The following is a 17,868-nucleotide window of genomic DNA, read 5'->3' as shown; positions in this document are numbered from 1 at the left end:
TCACTAAATACAATTTTTAAAGCATTTATTATAGGTGTAGAAGGAAAACATATATAATTTATAATTGGATCATCAATTTAGACCCCCGTATAACTTGTCAAATGTTCCAATTACTGAGCTAAGCCTACCCAGACCTACAGCCAGTCATGATAGTCCATAAAAATAGACGACAATAACAGAAATATTCATTGACCCTATAATAAATCATATACATCTTTTTGTTATTGCCTTGCTTAAAGACTATTTTTGGCTTTTCTGCTGCCTTGAAGCTTCAAAATGGATGCATGCATACATGCATGTACAAAATTGATACAAAATCGAACAGGCTATTTATATTTTGATCCAGGTTTAAATTGTTTTAGATTTTAAATTTAAGTCTAGAAGAATAACTTTTTTTAAAATTACAATAAGCTTTCATGCTTAATCAAAATCCAAGATTACCTTTGTTCCTTGACCAAAATTTTCCACAGGGATGATAGAGAATGAAAATACCTCGAGACATTTTTTTCATTTTTTCAAAATTCACTTCCGGTCGTCAGTTATGTCCGATTTCCGCTTTTTTCAAAAATATTAAATCCGAGTGAGATCTCAGAAACGGTAAGAGATTAAGGCACCAAACTTACAGGGATGATAGATCTTGATAAGAATGCAAATCCAATTGGGTTAAAATCGTCCGCCGTCACTTCCGGTCGTCACAGGAAGTGTTCTTAAAGAGCGGGTCCTGGCACATTTTTACTATATTGACACTTCAGAAGCTTTAACCAGGATATGTTCTCATAATAAGACATACATCTCATAAACAGCGAAAATAAAAGACTTTGATTTGTTGAATAGACGTTAGTTTTCATAAAAAATAAATTTCTGGGCGATTAAAACACGTATTTATTCTTGCCAAACATACCTTGGAATTCTTTCTACGGAGATTGCCGAGCGAACGCGAGATTTTATGAGAGTACACGAGACTTTATCAGTGTGACGTCACATCAAGAACACAACATGTCTGCGGACGACTCTTTTAACAGTGACAGCGACAATTCATTACCGGAGCCGATTAACGAAATAGATAGCGGAGAGGAGAATGATCAGAGAGATTGTATGGGGGTTCGACCTTATCACTTTGAGCCTCGGAGAGCTGACAGTGTCTCTGGCGTCCGAAACAGCGCGGCTCAAGATTCCACCCAAGTCAGAGAGGAGGAGGATCTTTCGTGGTTTGTGTTTATAGTGACTAAGCACTTGTTTAAATAATGTCTAATAAATCGCAAATAAATCAATAGTACCATAAACTTGATGTTATAATTCATTTCAAAACATGAAATTAACATCTTTGTTCGTTTAATCCGAGATTTCGTAGATGTGGTAAACTACCCCTCGCCCCGCCCCTTTCCATATTTCACGCCGAGATTACTTTTGAGAAATTATAGGTTAGACACTCGACCTTTAGCGTCAAGTAATTTATACTTGTGAACCTACCTTATATACACGATTAAGAATTATAGACTGACACAGGCGCTTGGTTTAGGAATAGGAGGGTATATTTTGTGTACATTATGTGGGGTCTTGTGTGTGTCTTGATAACTTCAATCTTAGAATAAAGAGCAAAAATCGCTGAAATTGGCAAATTTAAAAAATATAATAATACACATAGTAATATAATATTTATATAAACAGTGCTAATTTCAGCATTTTTTTTTAAAATTTTAACAATAGTATTTAGACACCCTAGAAACCACCCCATGAAATCAAGCGCTTATGAGTATTACAAGGACATAGAAAACCATAAAGGGAATGCATCAATCACCATACAAATTATTTTCACTTATATTATTTTGCTTAGAAAGATGCAAAAACTCAGTGTATCTATATCTACTTTGACAAAAGTATGTTTATTAAAGTGTACAGAATTCCAGTCTTCGACCAAAATAAATGTGTTGTGTCAAAATGCAAGACTCAACAGATTGGAGGATGCAAGACATCACGTGTCTTATGGTAACTTCACAGGATGATCCCTCAGTTAGCAATAAATTATTATTGTTGTAATCAAAATGATCCATAATCACCAGAATTCAATTCAAACTTTCCTTTGTAACAAGTTGTACTGGGTCAACATTCAACAATTTCTTAAAACTATTTCATCCCTAAAACTCTTCTCCAAATATGGCAATAAATAATTAGTATCTATGCATTTTAGGTGTACATGTGGTACATGTCAACCTATTGAAGGTCCAGACAACAGGTTTTGCTGTCAAGAATGTGACAAAACAAAAGCTAAGATAAATGAAGGAAATGAGCTGACCAAGAAAGATTTTATTTGCATAACATCACATCCTGGTTTTCAAAGTGTTTGTTTGGATCCATGGGTTTTAGAAACAGCATATTATGCTTACAGACAAGATTGGGGAAGGATACAGAAACCCCAGCATCAGTGAGTGCCAATAAATAAAACCTTACATGAAATACAAATTAAACAAAAAATAAATATTCATCCACATTTAAATGTCCAACACATTTTATGTATATTAAGCACAATCTTTACAAAAATGTGCAATATTTAAGGAAGTTTAGATATGTGGCTTATCGTCAATTATTAAGATGGTGTTGGGTTTTCCTGGGAAAGAACAACTGTACTCCTTTACCAGCCTGTGTAATGTCACGCATTAGAAATGCATTTCCTGCAAATGATGGGCAATACAAAAACTTTGAGTGGCCAAATAACTAGAAACCTAGGTAAGCTCATTCCAACAATTAAAAAAAACTGCCAAATGTAGCATTTCTCAACAAACAGTTCTTACAACCCGTCAGACCTCAAAGGCAATAAAATAAGTACATACTGGTTTTGGTAATTAACAACAAGATGTTTGTGTATTCTGCACAAAAGGTTTCTAAGGAGTTAATTATGGTATACATTTACAATTTTATGTGGTTGTAACAATCAAATTACAGAGCACAGTATATTGACACAAATAGATGTATAAAGTGTCATCATCTGTTATATCTGGACACGAACATCTCCACAGCCTCTGCCTTGTCCGGTTGATCTGCATTTGCGGATAGAAAATTAGGTACCCTTGCACGTAGATTATCGATGGAATCTCGTAGTTGGCTTGGCCCTTGGATATATCGATCAACCAACTCTTGTTGGAGGTGCATGGCATAATCTACAATACAAAGTTTTTCAACTTACTGTCTCCTTCAATAACGATTTAATTTTAAAAAATCAGGTGATATAGAAGATTAACACAATGACTGTTTTTATATGAAAAAAATAACGTTTAACACATGAATGTTTCAAGATCAACTTAAAGTTTCTTTAATATGATCCCATACCATAGGTAGGCTTAGTTTTGTCAGGACGTACAACAGCTTGTCCTTTCCTTCCTTTTGGGTACCTGATTGTGAAGCATGGTTCTCTTTGTCTGGTGAACATTTGGTCACGTTCCGAATTCTCATTATTATGGAGTCCAGCCAAGTAGAGTCTGGTTATTTATAAAAAATAAAAAAAAAATCACAAATTAATTAAAGCATATAGTGTCTTTCTTGGTCAATGATCAGCAATTCAGAATATTAGTGAGTGCCAGTTATTTTTAAAACAGTAATATTCATCATACGGCCACCTCAGTGTTGGAATGTATTATAGCATTTCACTCACCGACATAACATTCCAAGATAAGAAAAGGCTGTATTCTTGGGAGCAAAATGGAGAATCAAGCTATGAAATGCCTCCAACGAAGAAGTCTGCTCCTGACTGGAAAGTCTTGATATGTCTTTTAGGAGGGTCTTGTTTAAAAGAATCTTTTCCAATTGCTCAAAGGCTTTGCTTGCTAAAAATAAGAAAGAAATAATATACATAAATATAAATTACATTTGTAATGTATTCTGGATGACTGAAATTTTTTACAGAATGATTAAAATATGAATAATTTGTTGTATTTGAAAAGGCATAAAAAATCATACTAGGATTAAGCCACTCTATTTCCCGCTCGTCATCTTCTTCCAGGGGATCATGAAGACATCTTCGGAAAAGAGCATTTGGGTGGTTGTTGTGGATGTTCTGCAAATGCTGTATGACCGACTCCCACTTGGCAACAATCATATCCCCGTTGTTATCTGGTGTAGAACCTGCAGACCAATACATATGATTGGTGATGGACTGCTTCCATTTACCAACAATTTCACAATCCTTGACCTTGGCTAAAGCATCGAGTTTCTTTCCTGTGCCTACAAAATTATTTTATTCATGTGTTCAACTCATCAGAAATTTGTTTAAAATATATATATTCTTGTAAATATTTATACTACTTGAATTTCTAATATAATTTAAATATATCCATACTGTTCACCTCGTTTATTCTTCATTTATTAGTAGATACCTTTGGCAACATGCCAGATGTCATAGAAGTGGTTTGTTCCATCAAGATTTTCCTTTATCCACTTGTTATTCTGTCTGTGTCTGTCTGTAATAAGGTTGTCTAACTGCAACCCCTCATCCTTCAGAAATCTTACACTTCTTTTTAATCCTTCATGCTCACACCACGAACTATTTGGAACTTCATTACTCTGTAGAAAAAATAGAACAGGAATCATTCATGTATTCTTAAGCACCTTCTACAAAATAATCTGTCTAAATGTATCATGAATTGATGAATAATGAAGAAAATATGATTTTGCTTTTACATAAGAAAAACTAGATGCTGTCATGAGACAGTAATACCCGCACTAAGGTGTTTGCCTCTAAATACACGCTCCTACATATTGGGCGACTTTCCAAGGAAATAGTCAAAATAATTCTATAATTTACATTAATCAAATTGATTATGAAATTCTCAGACCCTGTGACCTATAACTCAGAACGTCTTATATCTATTTTACACATGCTTAATTCATTATATACCAGTCTGAATTTTATTAATGATGTAAATTCATGCACGGATCTGTCGGGGGGGGGGGGGGGGATTTACAAGGTTAAAAATGTATACACTAAAACAAGGAAAAAGTTACAATGGACCCCCCTTGGAAAATGCAGATCTCCCCCCTGGTAAACACGAATATGTGTAAAATAGGTATGAAAAGTTAAACATTTGCGGCAATAGAAGTCACCACTACCCCCACCCCACCTCCACGATATAGGTTTTTGACGTTAGGGTGAGATTTACTTTAGGTTTTTTTTATTGTCAATTTTTGGGATAGGATTTTTTTTTACTTAGGTGGACCCCCCCCCCCCCCCTGGAAAAAAATTCTGGATCCGCGTCTGAAATTAGATTGTGATATATGTTTTGCTCATAATAGGACCTTTTTAAATTTACTATCGTTTGTAATTAATGAATTAATTTATAATTTGTTCTTGTACTATACATGTGAACAGGTAAATTTCTACATTACATCACGTTGCGTCACCCATTATGATATTTATAGATTAAACACCATTTGGCACACCTCGGCCGATTCCCACTTCATCTGATAAGGTGGCGGAATCGATGAAAGTTCGCCAAAATGGCACATGGTTGCAGTCTAGTGTGCATTGGATTAATTCATTTTGTGTTTTAATTGGATTTATATTTCATGAAGTTTACGAGACACAGGGGGTCGGTAAGTAGAAGTCAACGATTAGGTTAAAGTTTAGAAAGGGTCAAAGATCATCCCATGCCACACTAGACGAATTTCATATTGTGAAGTTATCTCCCGTTGTCGATGTGACATTCAGTTACTGCCAATAGTGGTGCGGATCCAGAATTTTTTTCGGGAGTAGGGAGGGGGGTTCACATCTCATTTAAAAAATTCCAGCCCAGAATTTCGTGACAAGCAGGAGAAAAAAAATGAAAACAAATAAAAAAACAATGATAGTGAGGTCAATGTTTTCTAAGTTTTTAGGGAGAGGATGTCAAGAGTCATTTTTTACTTGCTACAGTATATGTAGTCTTGTTTAAATAACAAAGCAAATGCCAGATGGGGGGATTCCAATCTTCCTACCCACTTCCTGTCCCTGAAATAACAATCTATTTTGTGATTCCAGTTTAATAGTATATTTTTTTTCCATACATATTTTGTTTCTTGTGTTTATAGTATGTCTGTCTATAAGTCTGCAAAAATTAAATCCTAGCTAGCTTGCCAATAAGTTTTAAGTGGGATGGGCTATACATATAGCTTCCACATTTTATAGGTTTATTTCTTGTGACAATTTAATAAGACCTTTTATTTGGGTACCATTAATTTTTACCTCTGATCGCTTGACATGGGATACACATTTTTAGCTCACCTGAGCCGAAGGCTCAAGTGAGCTTTTCTGATCACATTGTGTCCGTCGTCCGTCCGTCCGTCCGTCTGTCTGTCCGTCCGTAAACTTTTCACATTTTCGACTTCTTCTCAAGAACCACTGGGCCAATTTTGACCAAACTTGGTACAAAGCATCCTTGGGTAAAGGGGAATTTAAATTGTTAAAATGAAGGGACATATCCCCTCGCAAGGGGAGATAATCAAGAAAATACAAAAATAGGGTGGGGTCATTAAAAAATCTTCTTCTCAAGAACCACTAGGCCAGAAAAGCTGAAACTTATGTGGAAGCATCCTGGGGTAGTGTATATTCTAAATTGTTCAAATCATGAACCCCGGGGATTGGGCGGGGCCACAATGGGGAATCAAAGTTTTACATAGAAATATATAGGAAAAATCTTTGAAAATCTTCTTCTCAAGAACAACTGTGCCTGAAATGCTGAAACTTATGTGGAAATATCCTGGGGTAGTGTAGATTCTAAATTGTTCAAATCATGACCCCCGGGGATCAGGCGGGACCACAATGGGGAATCAAAGTTTTACATAGAAATATATAGGAAAAATCTTTGAAAATCTTCTTCTTAAGAACCACTGTGCGTGAAATGCTGAAACTTATATGGAAACATTCTGGGGTAGTGTAGATTCTAAATTGTTCAAATCATGACCCCCGGGGATCAGGCGGGGCCACAATGGGGAATCAAAGTTTACATAGAAATATATAGGAAAAATCTTTGAAAATCTTCTTCTCAAGAACCACTGTGCCAGAAAAGCTGAAACTTATATGGAAGCATCCTGGGGTAGTGTAGATTCTAAATTGTTCAAATCATGACCCCCGGGGGAAGGGCGGGGCCACAATGGGGAATCAAAGTTTTACATAGGAATATATAGGAAAAAGCTTTGAAAATCTTAATAAAAACTGTGCCAGAAAAGCTGAAACTTAAGTAGAGAATGGTCAAAGCTTCTCAGGTGAGCGATGTGGCCCATGGGCCTCTTGTTACAAGAAAAATATCAAACTTTAAACTCTGCCTAATTTTTGATCAGTAGGTGCTAAGGCTTTCATACTTATCATGACATATTGTATTCATTGTGAACTGTCAACAGGTATAAATATGTTTGACCTTTACCCTAGAGTTTGAACCACTTAAAAAAAAAAATTAACCTTGACAATTAACTTTGAACAGGAATTACTAGAGATTTCTTTATTTAACATGTGCATTCCTTGTGACAAGACTTTCTTCTGATACTAACAATTTGAACCCTTGACCTTTGAGTTTGACATATATTTGAGAAACTTCAACCTTCGCCATAGGCTTCCATACTGGGACATCAGTGTTTCACAAACACATCTTATCTTCATTATTATTTGGTGGTGTCTCCATATGAGGGAAGATGTACTCACAACAAACAAATTACTAAAGAAAATATAAAACATAAATATGTTGGTCATGCATATCTCTGCAGAAAAAAAAACAGCTTTTCAAATACTCCAACCATATTGTAACCCTTTCAAAACACTCATTTGAGCTTTTTTTGTTTTCTTAGCATATAATGTCTGTCATGACGTGTTGTCCATCTGTTTGTCTGAAAACTTTTTACATTTTTAACTTCTCTAGAACCACTGGGCCAATTTTACCCAATTCATATAGAAATATGTACATTTGTATGTCAGACTCAGTCCATCTGTCTCAAAAAAATTAATCTTGGTTATCACGGTCATATCTACTGAATGAGAAGAGACATTCATATTAAACTTATTATTAGTATATTTACCTGTGAGAATGGCATGGTTATCATTTTTTTACATGTGACCTAGAAGTTTGACCAACTTGCAAAAAAATTAAGTTGTTATAAATTCATCATTATGAAAAAGAAAAGTTAGGGCATTCATATCATAATGCATGTTTATTATTACCTGTGATAAGACCTTTCCAAATACTTTTACACTGTGACCTTGACCTTGAAGCGATCAAGCCTAACCTACTTTTCAAAAATGTTGCATTTGCTTATAACTTTTGATTGAGATGAGATATGACTCTCACATTTGACATGTACATAAATTAATCATAAGAATTCAAGGTGTTTCCATGCATGCAATGTTTTTTTTATGCGCCGGAATTTTTTGGGGCGCATATTGTTTTTGTCCTGTCTTTTGTCTGTTTATCTGTTGTCAAGTTTAACCTTCGCCAAAACTTTTGAACCGTAAGAGATAGAAACTTCATATTCGGTATGCATACTCCACTACTTAAGCTCTTTCAAATGACATCAAGGTCAATGACCTTTTGACCTTGACTGTGACATGTATGCTAAAAATAGTTTTTATGTACCTTCGACATGACTTTTGAACCATAGGAGATGGTGACTTCATATTAATTTTGGTACATGCACACTCCACTAATTAAGTTCTTTCAAATATGACACCAAGGTCAATGACCATGTGACCTTTATACTAAAAATGGCTTTTTCCACTTTTTGTCGTAACCTTTGAACCATAGGAGATAGAGACTTCATATTTGGTATGCATACTGCACTGATAAAGTTCCTTCAAATGAGATGAAGGTCAATGACCTTGTGACCTTGACTGTGACCTATATGCTAAAAATAGCTTTTTTCCACTTTTTGCCATAACTTTTGAACCATAAGAGATAGGGACTTCATATTTAGTATGCATACTCCACTAATAAAGTTCTTTCAATCAACACCAAGGTCAATGACCATGTAATCTTAACTGTGACCTTCATACTGAAAATAGCTTTTTCTACTTTTTACCATAAGTTTTGAACCATAGGAGATAACAACTTCATATTTAGTATGCATACCCCACTAATAAAGTTCTTACAAACAACACCAAGGTCAATGACCTTGTGACCTTGACTGTGACCTATATGCTAAAAATAGCTTTTCGTACTTTGTTGACACGGGGCGCATAGTATTTCACAAACAGATCTTGTTACCCCTTGACATTGATGTTTTACATAATTTTCAAAATATTTAACCCTCCTAAAAGATTATTAAGCTGCTGAGTAACATTAAGGAAGACTTCAAGTAAGACAGGGCTTTTTGCACAAAAAACATCATTTTCCAACCCACATTTGACCCCCCGGGGCAAAATCTAAATTCCAAAACCTTACTGCATATCTACATGACCCCACCAACCATCTCCCAAAAGATGATTAGGCTGCTGAGTAAAATGTAAGAGGAGTTCAGGGAAAACACGGCTCTTTGTATGAAAAACATAATTTTTCAACCCCCAATTGACCCACCTGGGCAACATCAAAATTCCGAAACCTTACTGCACATCTACATGACACCACCAACCATCTCCAAAATGATGATTAGGCTGCTGAGTAAAATGTAAGAGGAGTTCAGGGAAAACCAGGGCTCTTTGTATGAAAAACGTCATTTTTCGACCCCCATTTGACCCCCCGGGTCAAAATCAAAATTCTGAAACCTTACTGCACATCTACATGACACCCCCAACCATCTCCCAAAGGATGATTAAGCTACTGTGAGAAATGTAGGAGGAGTTCAGGGAAGAAGGGGCTTTTTGTATAAAAAAAACGTCATTTTTCGATCCCCATTTGATCCCCCAGGGCAAAATCAAAATTCTGAAACCTTACTGCACATCTACATGACACCCCCAACCATCTCCCAAAAGATGATTAAGCTACTGTGAAAAATGTAGGAGGAGTTCAGGGAAGAAGGGGCTTTTTGCATAAAAAACATCATTTTTCGACCCCCATTTGATCTCCCAGGGCAAAATCTAAATTCCGAAACCTTACTGCACACCTACATGACACCCCCAACCATCTCCCAAAGGATGTTTAAGCTACTTTGAAAAATGTAGGAGGAGTTCAGGGAAGAAGGGGCTTTTTGTTTAAAAAACGTCATTTTTCGACCCCCATTTGATCCCCCGGGGCAAAATCAAAATTCCGAAACCTTACTGCACATCTACATGACACCCCCAACCATCTCCCAAAGGATGATAAAGCTACTGTGAAAAATGTAGGAGGAGTTCAGGGAAGAAGGGGCTTTTTGTATAAAAAACGTCTTTTTTCGTCCCCCATTTGATCCCCCGGGGCAAAATCAAAATTCCGAAACCTTACTGCACATCTACATGACACCCCCAACCATCTCCCAAAGGATGATTAAGCTACTGTGAAAAATGTAGGAGGAGTTCAGGGAAGAAGGGGCTTTTTGCATAAAAAACGTCATTTTTCGACCCCCATTTGATCCCCCGGGGCAAAATCAAAATTCCGAAACCTTACTGCACATCTACATGACACCCCTAACCATCTCCCAAAGGATGATTAAGCTACTGTGAAAAATGTAGGAGGAGTTCAGGGAAGAAAAGTGTGACAGACGGACGGACGGACGGACGGACGGACGGACATGAGTAACAACAATATACCCGAACTTTCTTTCGAAAGTGCGGGTATAATAAACATACTGGCTCATTCACTGAAAATAGCAAGAACTATTCTATAGTCCTTCCATATCACTCAAGAGGTAGATTATGCATAACTTAGAGAAACACACATGTGATAAACATACCTGATTAAGATTTACATGTAGTTGTTCCAGAAAATAAAGGTGAACAAAATCAAGTCTAGAAAAAAACAAAGGTTTTAGTATCATGCCAAAACTTTTCAACACAAGAAGTATGCATCAAATTTTTACCTCACAAGACCAATCAGGCTTTTGATGGCAAAACCTTACAAGCCAGAATAAATAACTTTTTACACCCCCCCCCCACAACTGAATAAGAATGAAGTGACAGTTTAATTCATTCAGATAAATGTGCAATGCTCAATCGTATTTTCAATCACCTTGAAAGATTTCAGCATTAATTTGACATGTAAGTGTTTGTGCCACCAAAAATTCTCAATAACAACACGAACTATGAAGAAGAAATTCGAACAGAGTAAATTCAGTTTTTAGGCTACATAAATAAAATTCCCTGGTTCTCAGTTCAATTTGGGAGAGAGGATTTTATTTTAAATCATTTTAATGGTGATAAGTATCCAATTATCTATAAAATAATGAGAAAAATTCTTTGATCATAGATTTACATTCCATACTGTTCATGTCTAATCATTAGGTTTGCATTATTCATTATCAAAATTTGAACATCATAAGCTTTATCTTCTAATGTATTTTCAAATGAGGTAGCCAAGTTTCTTTGCAAATGCTAATAGGAAATAATAACCAACTTTGCATTTTAATCAATAAAATAAAATTTGGAATGTCGCTACTGCAAATCAGATGGCGTGGGTCTGAAAACCAAAATTTTAAATTTACTTGGCCTAATATCAAAATTTTATAACCTTGCAAAAAAAATAAATAAATAAAATAAAAAAAAAAGAATAAATCAATATAATGATAATATATAAAAGTACCTGAACTTGTTGAATGTCTAGAACTTTGTTGATCTTGGTTTCAATGAAAGTAAATGCACCATATTTTGCACAATGACCAGGGCTGTCTGAGCGTCCATCACCAGCAAGCACCAACCCTCTGTTCTGTGACTTTAAGTCTGCAATAATAGTACTCTGTGCCTGCTTCCAATGTAGCACAACTGTTGGCAAAACATACTGTTGTTGATGCCTAAAGATGAAGTTCATAAATATTATAAATTGTACCATCATGCAGAAGAGAAAATCCAAAATATTTATAAATTTTAAACTTCCAGGATTTGCCCAACAACTTAGAACTGGAATGTTTGATAAAGTGTGCTCGTGAAATGTTATATTAAATCATCTCATCCCAAATATAATTGATAAATCAACAATCACCTTGATAAATGACCCAGATAAGACATTGACTATAAACCAATCAAGTTTCTCACACATTGAAAAGTAATTCTTACCTAAAAAATGTACTGCGTCCAAAACAAGCCATATTCAACAACTTGAACATTAGAAGGCATTTGCTGCTTAGACTGCCAGAATATAAAATGGAACCTGAAAGTAGGGCTGTGTATTGAGTACAAAAATTCGATATAATATATATTTTATAATGTAATATCTGATTTATTTTATTCTTTAACAAGTATATCAAAAAAGTCTTACACAATGCAATTCATTCAATGCATGAATTTTATAAAAAAAAAAAAAAACTGTTTTAAAACCCATTTCAAGTTAAGTTATTTTTTCCATACTATGTTCTTGAATATTGATAAGTATCGAAAATTTGATATATATTATTGATACAGCCTTACCTGAAAGAAGAAGATTTCCAGCTGGCATTTTGCCAATATAAGGTTGACTTGCCCAATTATTGACAAAGTTACACGCAGAGCACTTCTGCACTATATGAATGCAAGTTCCAACTCTCTTATCGACAATGCCACGAGCTGGAAGATGACACTTTGGGCAATACTGAAATAGTTGTAGAAGCTGCCATTTAAATACTAAAAACTTTTCCTCAAGATGGCAAGGTTCTGGCTCCTCCATTGGCAGTTCTTCAGTACTACAAAAGATAATTATCTGTCTTGAGAGGCTTTGAAAAAAAAATGTAAAAATTTCCAAACAGAAAAACAGAGACAGACCTCAAATCTTTTAACCATAAAATATTTAACTATAAAAGCTCTTTAAAGTCTAGTAGCACAAATCCTTGCAGCTATAATGTGTAGCAGTGGCCAGTGGGTATTATAGATGAATTTTTAAATTCAGCTTAACATGTGTACTTTAACTTACTTTTCATCATTTTGTATGTCATGAGTGGAGCTTTCAGTGTCAGAACTCTGGTCTGCGATGTTGTCGAAGATATTATCATCCATAAAATCCTCCATTTGTTCCTCCTCCCCACACTGAACACCAACATCACAGGTCTCGCACTTCTCAGACATGTCTACCTGAATTCCTAAAAAAAGGTGTAATGTTTTATATTTGTATCCCATGATATAAGACTCTTCAATCTTAATATAACAGACATGGACCCCCCCCCCATTTAATTAAGACAAACAATAAACTTACACCCTTGGCTCTGTGATCAGAAAAAAAGTTTTGATTTACAACATCCACAACACACTACTTTACCTATACTTCTGTAGCTCTCTCTTTTCAATCCCAACTGTGTTCCCCTCGACTGTTTTTTAGGGGGGTCATCAACAGGAAAGTCTACAGTTTCATCTGTACATACAGCCTATAAAAATTGCTTTAACTCTATTAAAAATTTAAAAGTGTCAGCATGAAACTAGCAAAAATGGTCAGTGCTCCAAGTTGCGACCAAAAAATTGATTTTGCGACTAGAAATGAAAACACACTTTCATTTTCGCGACTGAGAAAATTTGGGCTGGAAACGTCCAATTTTTAAGATCGGGATCGAAAATTCTTTTGTAAAGATTCTCTATCAAGAAAATGTTTGTAGACATATACTTTAATACACTTTACAAAGCTTTGCATGGACTTAAATCACGTAATGTTATGACAGCATGGCACTTTTTAAGATCAGACCTTGTTATTGAAGCATTTGATCAATTGCTTGCATATCACAATGAATCATGATTGTATTATCATGCTAATAAAGAGTGTTTTGGCGGCATTTATAATGACTGTGTAATGGGTTAGGTACGTAGTAGTAAGTAAACATGACAAACAGCATGCAAAGTCCTGTCTAAACAGCTGTCAAGCTTGTATTTTCATTTGAAAAAATTTTATTCCTGTAATCAGATTACTTGTGTTCTTCTGTACAACTATAAGGGTACATGTATTCAATAAAAATATTTCATTCAACCTAGCAAATTTTTATAGTCACAGTAGTAAGTAACTTATGATATAATAAAGACATAATACTTATCCTTATTTAAATTATCAAGTTTTATTCACAAATTGTATATTTTTATGGCGAGTGAAATATTTGTTTATGGAGAACAGAAATTCTGAAATGGCGACCAAAAAAATTTTTAGGTCACCATTTTGCGACCTGAGAGCAAGTGTGACTTGGAGCACTGATGGTTTTAGAAATGAAGCTTATTATTATTATATAATCTATACTTTTAAGAGTGAATTTTACAAGGCAAAAACTCTATTATAATGAGTTGGATCTGCAATTTATCTATTAAATATGTCAATAACTTACTGTATCCTGTGCTTTATTTGGCTCAAGTGAACATACAACTTGATGTGGCATGTTATTGGAAACCTGTAAATAGTGCAGTTCTTTAAATAACAAAGTAAAGGTATTAAAATTAACACAACTCTTAAATTTATATTTTAGGCATACGCTATATTAGATTCAATCTTAATTAGAATATTTTTTTTAGATTTGCTCACATACTTGCTTCATTAACGATGTTAGTGTAGCTTCACTAGCGATGTTAGTGTAGCGAGTATGCTAGAAGCGAGTCCACTAGAGGATTTACAACCTAATTCAAATTAGATTGTATTTAATTTTACTATCTAGGATATCAGCTATGGGATATTCCTTTCACAATCTTTAAATCTAATAAATGCTGCTTGCAGTAAACCAGTATTCTAGTGCATCAACATTTAGAACTTGTCATTTTGGTATTGATGCACTCCAATTATAAAACTTGACCAACACTGAACATATTCAAACAAAAAGTTTGTGAGCAATTTGCAATTGCTTTATCAATCATGAATCAGATCAGATGACAGATGGGAGAAATATATGTCTGTTTTAAATCTCCAGATAATTTATCTTTTACTTTATTAATATTTTTCCTATTGCACACTCAATCAATCATATTGGACTTACAGTGGAAGCACCTGCTTGTGACAACCTTTCACAGACTTCTAGGTTTACAGTTTCAGTGTCATGAGTGTGTCCCGATAACGCGCCATCAAACAACTGTTAAAGAAATCAATCATTACTTATCTTTGGAGTTTCTACTTAAAATATATAAGTCTCCATTACGTTTTGTATGTAAATGTATTTTTTCATTCATTGAAGTTGATATCTCATCTAAATTTGGGTACTTGTGACATGCATGGATATTGAACCCTGCGAACATGTTTATCCTACATTTCAAAATACTTTATTTTGTCTTACCCTTGATATATTAAGCTTTTGTACAGCCCGTCGTTGTTGTTCAGGCTTTGACGATGATGGGGAACGGATGGTTGGTACAGCCCCAGGCCTGAGTGTCAGCTTTTTCTTAAACCCACTCCGCCATTGTTGGTAACCCTCGAAGTCTGATGGGGCTATAAAGTGGTCTCCGCAAATAACTGATGTATTTACCCCACGCTTCCAATCTTTCCGTGTGGAGGAAACGAACCTGTCCCACTTTTTTCTTACATTTAGGTCTGATGGGAACTCGTGCAGGGATGAATTAATGTTGGTATTACTGCACCCACCAACCACACATCTTCGCACCATCTTTCCTCGTGTTCTTGGTGTGACGTCACATCCGATCTCTGGAGGCGCGATTTACGGAACGAGCCGAAGATTTCACCGGATTACAATTTTCTTATTTTAACAAAAAAAAAACACTAAAAAATCTAGTTTTTGAATGTTATATACTTAAAGAATTGACCAATAAATATATATCATTAATATACGGAGAAAAAACTCATATATAAAAAATACGCAAAAAGTGCCAGGACCCGCTCTTTAAATAGCGAAAATTTCAACTTTTCTTTTTTGAAAGTTTTTTAGCATCAGATTATAGCATCTTACTCGTAGTTTCGAAATATGTCAGTCCCACCGGAAACAAAAACGACAACTTCCGGTTATAAGAGAAAAACTGCATATTTTCAGTATTTTTCTTTCCCATAAATATTTTTTATAGATAAAGTTTTCGAAATGATTTTCAAAAAATATGTTATTCAGACTGCAAATGACTACAGTAACGCCAAATATCTTTGGAAAATTCACTTCCGGTCGCGTGATTTCCTGTTCTCAAAAATGAATATTTCTTATAGCTATATCTCTGAAACGGTAAGAGATGTAGACACCAAAATTATAGGAGTGGTATATCTTGACGAAAAAGGAAAAACATATGGGTAATGATTGTCCGCCGTCACTTCCGGTCGCCACAGGCAGTGGTAAAAAAATCGGAAATTTCATTTTTTCTTTTATGGAACGTTTATTGCATCACATTATAGCGCTTTATTTGTAGTTTCAAAATATATCAGCTCCACCGGAAACAAAAACGACAACTTCCGGTTATAAGAGAAAAATTAAATAATTTGAATATTTTCTTTCCAATATATATTTTTTATAGATAAAGTGTTTGCAACTGTCTTGGATATGTTATTCAGACTGCAAATGTCTACAGTAACATCAACTATTTTTTTATAATTCACTTCCGGTTGCGTGTGATTTCCTGTCCTCAAAATGAGAAATTATTATAGCTAGATCTCTTAAACAGTAAGAGATTAAGAAACCAAACTTTGACAAGTGGTATTTCCTGATGAGTTAGCAATTTCATCGTGGATAAGATCGTCTGTCGTCACTTCCGGTCGTCACAGGGAGTGATCAAAGAAGTCCAAAAATTCAACTTTCCCTTATGGAAACTTTTTTAACCATATAATAGTATCTTATTTGTAGTTTTGAAATAAGTCAGTTACACCGGAAACAAAGAAAACAACTTCCAGTTATAAGTGAAAAGCTTCATAATTTGAGTATTTTTCTTTCCAGTAAATATTTTTTATAGATGCAGTATGTGTCTATACATCCCTGGCCAGAATACCTCTTACTAAGGTCCGCTGTGTCTATACATCCCTGGCCAGAATACCTCTTACTAAGGTCCGCTGTGTCTATACATCCCTGGCCTGAATACCTCTTACTAAGGTCCGCTGTGTCTATACATCCCTGGCCAGAACACCTCTTACTAAGGTCCGCTGTGTCTATACATCCCTGGTCAGAATACCTCTTACTAAGGTCCGCTGTGTCTATACATCCCTGGCCAGAATACCTCTTACTAAGGTCCGCTGTGTCTATACATCCCTGGCCAGAATACCTCTTACTAAGGTCCGCTGTGTCTATACATCCCTGGCCAGAACACCTCTTACTAAGGTCCGCTGTGTCTATACATCCCTGGCCAGAACACCTCTTACTAAGGTCCGCTGTGTCTATACATCCCTGGCCTGAATACCTCTTACTAAGGTCCGCTGTGTCTATACATCCCTGGTCAGAATACCTCTTACTAAGGTCCGCTGTGTCTATACATCCCTGTCAGAATACCTCTTGCTAAGGTCCGCTGTGTCTATTCATCCCTGGCCAGAATACCTCTTACTAAGGTCCGCTATGACCCACCAACAAAGAGTCATGTGATAGTTTCATTATCTGGTCCCGAAACTCTGCAGGAACAAACAACTGTGTATACACCTTGTCTTGTCCTTCAGTGCGAGTGGTGTATTGTCTGTACGTAAGTTCATTTTTCTTTAACCAACTCACCTTACCATTTTTTTCATCTGAGTACATTTTCACGTACCCTTTTCAGAGAAACATCCTGCTCTTGTGCATTTCTAATTTTCAATGGATCGAGATCCCCATAGATGATGGCTGGTACTTTTAGCTGAGCGTATAGTTTGCTCCTGCTAGGGTCAGGGATTCTGGTGTTAGGGTGGGGGCTATATTGATTATATAGTGAAAATACATTAATCTTTGAAAGTTTTCTTCTCTGCTCTTGGGTATTAA

The 17,868-nt window shown here is 35.5% G+C and overlaps 2 protein-coding genes across 2 annotated transcripts; one reads left to right on the top strand and one right to left on the bottom strand.

Annotated features, from left to right (window-relative positions):
• Positions 1-996: 996 nt before the first annotated feature.
• On the top strand, positions 997-2,426 carry LOC134242727 (uncharacterized). The gene is made up of 2 exons (XM_062724850.1): positions 997-1,208; positions 2,189-2,426. Exons 1-2 carry the CDS (start codon positions 997-999, stop codon positions 2,424-2,426), a joined length of 450 nt encoding a protein of 149 aa, XP_062580834.1.
• Positions 2,324-12,725, bottom strand: LOC134242728 (uncharacterized). The gene is made up of 9 exons (XM_062724851.1): positions 12,482-12,725; positions 12,131-12,224; positions 11,661-11,868; positions 10,816-10,870; positions 4,368-4,554; positions 3,952-4,215; positions 3,647-3,818; positions 3,325-3,473; positions 2,324-3,155 (listed from the first exon to the last, which is right to left on the bottom strand). The coding sequence occupies exons 6-9, from the start codon at positions 4,130-4,132 to the stop codon at positions 2,980-2,982; spliced, it is 678 nt and encodes a 225-aa protein (XP_062580835.1). The 5' UTR covers positions 4,133-4,215; positions 4,368-4,554; positions 10,816-10,870; positions 11,661-11,868; positions 12,131-12,224; positions 12,482-12,725; the 3' UTR covers positions 2,324-2,979.
• Positions 12,726-17,868: the final 5,143 nt, after the last annotated feature.

This window comes from Saccostrea cucullata, unplaced genomic scaffold (assembly GCF_032062105.1).
Source record: "Saccostrea cucullata isolate Sc308-1 unplaced genomic scaffold, CSIRO_AGI_Scuc_v1 ctg6317, whole genome shotgun sequence".
Lineage (NCBI taxonomy): Eukaryota > Metazoa > Mollusca > Bivalvia > Ostreida > Ostreidae > Saccostrea > Saccostrea cuccullata.
The sequence above is the reverse complement of the archived record's forward strand: the minus strand, read 5'-3'. Positions and strand labels throughout refer to the sequence as shown.

Bases quoted from the DNA above. Each gene is read 5' to 3' on its own strand.
- LOC134242727 (XM_062724850.1), top strand. From the start codon at position 997: ATGTCTGCGGACGACTCTTTTAACAGTGACAGCGACAATTCATTACCG. The intron at 1,209-2,188 runs GTTTGTGTTTAT...TATGCATTTTAG, and splicing joins GAGGAGGAGGATCTTTCGTG to GTGTACATGTGGTACATGTC.
- LOC134242728 (XM_062724851.1), bottom strand. From the start codon at position 4,132: ATGTATTGGTCTGCAGGTTCTACACCAGATAACAACGGGGATATGATT. The intron at 3,819-3,951 runs GTATGATTTTTT...TCTTATTTTTAG, and splicing joins AATAGAGTGGCTTAATCCTA to CAAGCAAAGCCTTTGAGCAA. The intron at 3,474-3,646 runs GTGAGTGAAATG...ATAAATAACCAG, and splicing joins TATCTTGGAATGTTATGTCG to ACTCTACTTGGCTGGACTCC.